The 2,399-nt window shown below is 48.7% G+C and overlaps 1 protein-coding gene across 1 annotated transcript; it reads right to left on the reverse strand.

Annotated features, from left to right (window-relative positions):
• Positions 1 to 1,466: 1,466 nt before the first annotated feature.
• Positions 1,467 to 1,805, reverse strand: tal2 (T-cell acute lymphocytic leukemia 2; the record flags this gene model as incomplete). The annotated part of the gene is made up of 1 exon (XM_080003305.1): positions 1,467 to 1,805. One exon carries the CDS (start codon positions 1,803 to 1,805, stop codon positions 1,467 to 1,469), a length of 339 nt encoding a protein of 112 aa, XP_079859431.1.
• Between the last annotated feature and the right edge of the window lie 594 nt (positions 1,806 to 2,399).

Consider the following 2,399-nt stretch of genomic DNA (forward strand, 5'->3'; position numbering starts at 1 on the left):
AGAAAATAGCATTGTTTTACTGTTATGCAGCCTTAAAGACAACATTTAACTATACCCTCATATTACAATAGCCACACATCTAGTCTCGCACCACAATATTGGTATTACAGCGACGTATCACTCAGCCCCAACCTGCTCGGGTGGTGCTCAGGACGGCGAGGTCTTTGTTCAGCCCAGTGGTCAGTGTTTGACCCCTCTCCTCGGTGAACTCTGACCTCCAGGCCACAAGTTAAGCTGTTCCTTTTTCTCGCCGCTCGTCTCCATCGCCGGACCGGTCCCCCCGGTCAGTTAGACGGAGGTCAGAGGTCGGCCCTGTGTCCACACGCTCATCAGAGGACTTGTAGTGGGTAAAAATCATGGGGCCCATTGAGCAGCGATAAAGAGCGGGCGCGGGCAGGAAACAGGTGGAGCCGTCACCGCCGCTACGTCGCCATAAACGTCTTGCAAACCCACGACCGTGGATTCGGGAAAAGCGGCATCTTCGCGCACGCGGCGGACAAGGGCATTTAAATATGTCGTGTGCAAGTGTCAGCATGTTGAATTAGACATTCAGAGAGTGGGTTTTTAAAAAAATCATTTATTAAATAAATAGTTCAAATAAATAGCGTACGTCATATTCACAAGCGAAAAAAAATAATTTAAAAAGGAGGTATCGGGAGGTATTTAATCACAACAGCATCGACAACAGACAATCAATCCATGATCTTTGGCTACACGGCATGCTTAGAAAAGGGGGCAAAGGAACTCAAATCGAAAAAGGGAGACAACGCTTCAGGAGGATTGTCACTTTTGCCAAAATTCACGAGCCCGAATCCCGGAATTCAAGATGGACGCCGAGCAAATCGCAGGACGTTTGTCTGACCAAACGTGGTACGAAAGGATGCATAACAGTCTTCCTCAGGGCGCTCTCTTAATAAATCGCCGCGGTAAATAAACGTCAAATTTAAATGCGAGATATGTTTTTTTCCTCCCCGGCAGCACGTCGATGACAGAGCACTCCCGGCCCCCGCCGAGTGATTGCGGCGCTTCGCAAATTGGGTTGAGCCGTTATCTATTCAAATGCCCCGGTGAAACTATTGCTCGAAATGAGAAATTCCTTAATCCTCCCCCCTTTTTTTTTTTCTCTCTCTCTCTCCTTGGCAGCAAAAACAGCCTCGTGCCGCAAAACCAAATGAGATCCCGGCGGGCCGGCAACGAGGGATATTAAGATGAAGACATGAGGGGAAAGCTGTACATCCAACTTTAACACATCCATGCAGAATACAGATTATATTTCTTATTACGCCGGCTCCCGTCGCCTCGTCTCCCGCAAAATAGCATTTCAACATTTAGAGAGCCGGCTTCACCCGGAGCCGGGGCCACGCCCCTCCGGCCGCGCGACGGCGGACGCCTCGGGGAGCGCAAGGACACCGAAACAGAGTCTCAGGAGGGGACGAGAGAGGCCCCCCGGAGGCTCGGGGGGCCCCCTACCAGGCCTCGGAGCTGTCGCAGCTGGATCCCGGGGACGGCGCCTCGGTGTCACTGGCCGAGCCCCACGGGCGCCGGGCGGACTGCAGCCGCTCCACGTTGCCGCGGAGGAAGGTGAGCAGGGCGTTGGGCGAGTGCGAGGCGGGCTGCCCGCCCTGCGTCTCCAGCAGCTGCACCAGGAAGTTGATGTAGCGCATGGCCAGCCGCAGGATCTCGTTCTTGCTCAGCTTCTTCTCGGGCGGGTGGGTGGGGATGAGCTTCCGCAGCTCGGCGAAGGCGGTGTTGACGTTGTGCTGGCGCCAGCGCTCCCTGGTGTTGGTGAAGACCTTCCTGGTCATGGTGCCCGCGGCTGACCTGCCGGGGGGGGGGGGGGCCCGTTAATGAGGAAACAAGACTCCCAGTACTGCAATGAACTCAACTACGTTTATCTGTAACACGTGCAAGTAATATCTATTTTTTATTTTTTCAAAAAGGCCATTTCATAAAAAAAAAAAAAAATCACAAAAATGTCAAGGGTTTTAAAAGGTTAAGTTTGAACCTGCTGATAAGAAGGGGAAACCTTGAGGCCAACCCCAACTGAAATAAGATTTTTATCTTTATTAGCATTATTGACTCAATGCATCTTTACATAGAACTATGAGGGATGATGGTTTTATATTTTTTATATTTATATATTATTTATATATATTTTATTTTATTTATATATATATTTATTATATTTATATTTACATTTATATGCATTTAAATGGAAAAGAACTTGAGGACCTTTACCAGAGCAGTTTATTCTATTTAACCTATTTATACTGCCAACCCTATAAATTGGTACATACTGGGTACAGGTGAAGTACAGGTGTGTATATAGATGGTATTCTAATGGAGAGTACTCGATATATAGAATAAAATGCCTCGCTACTGAACAGACTAGTGACAAA

Source organism: Zeus faber, assembly GCF_960531495.2.
Source record: "Zeus faber genome assembly, chromosome: 7".
NCBI classification, from domain to species: domain Eukaryota; kingdom Metazoa; phylum Chordata; class Actinopteri; order Zeiformes; family Zeidae; genus Zeus; species Zeus faber.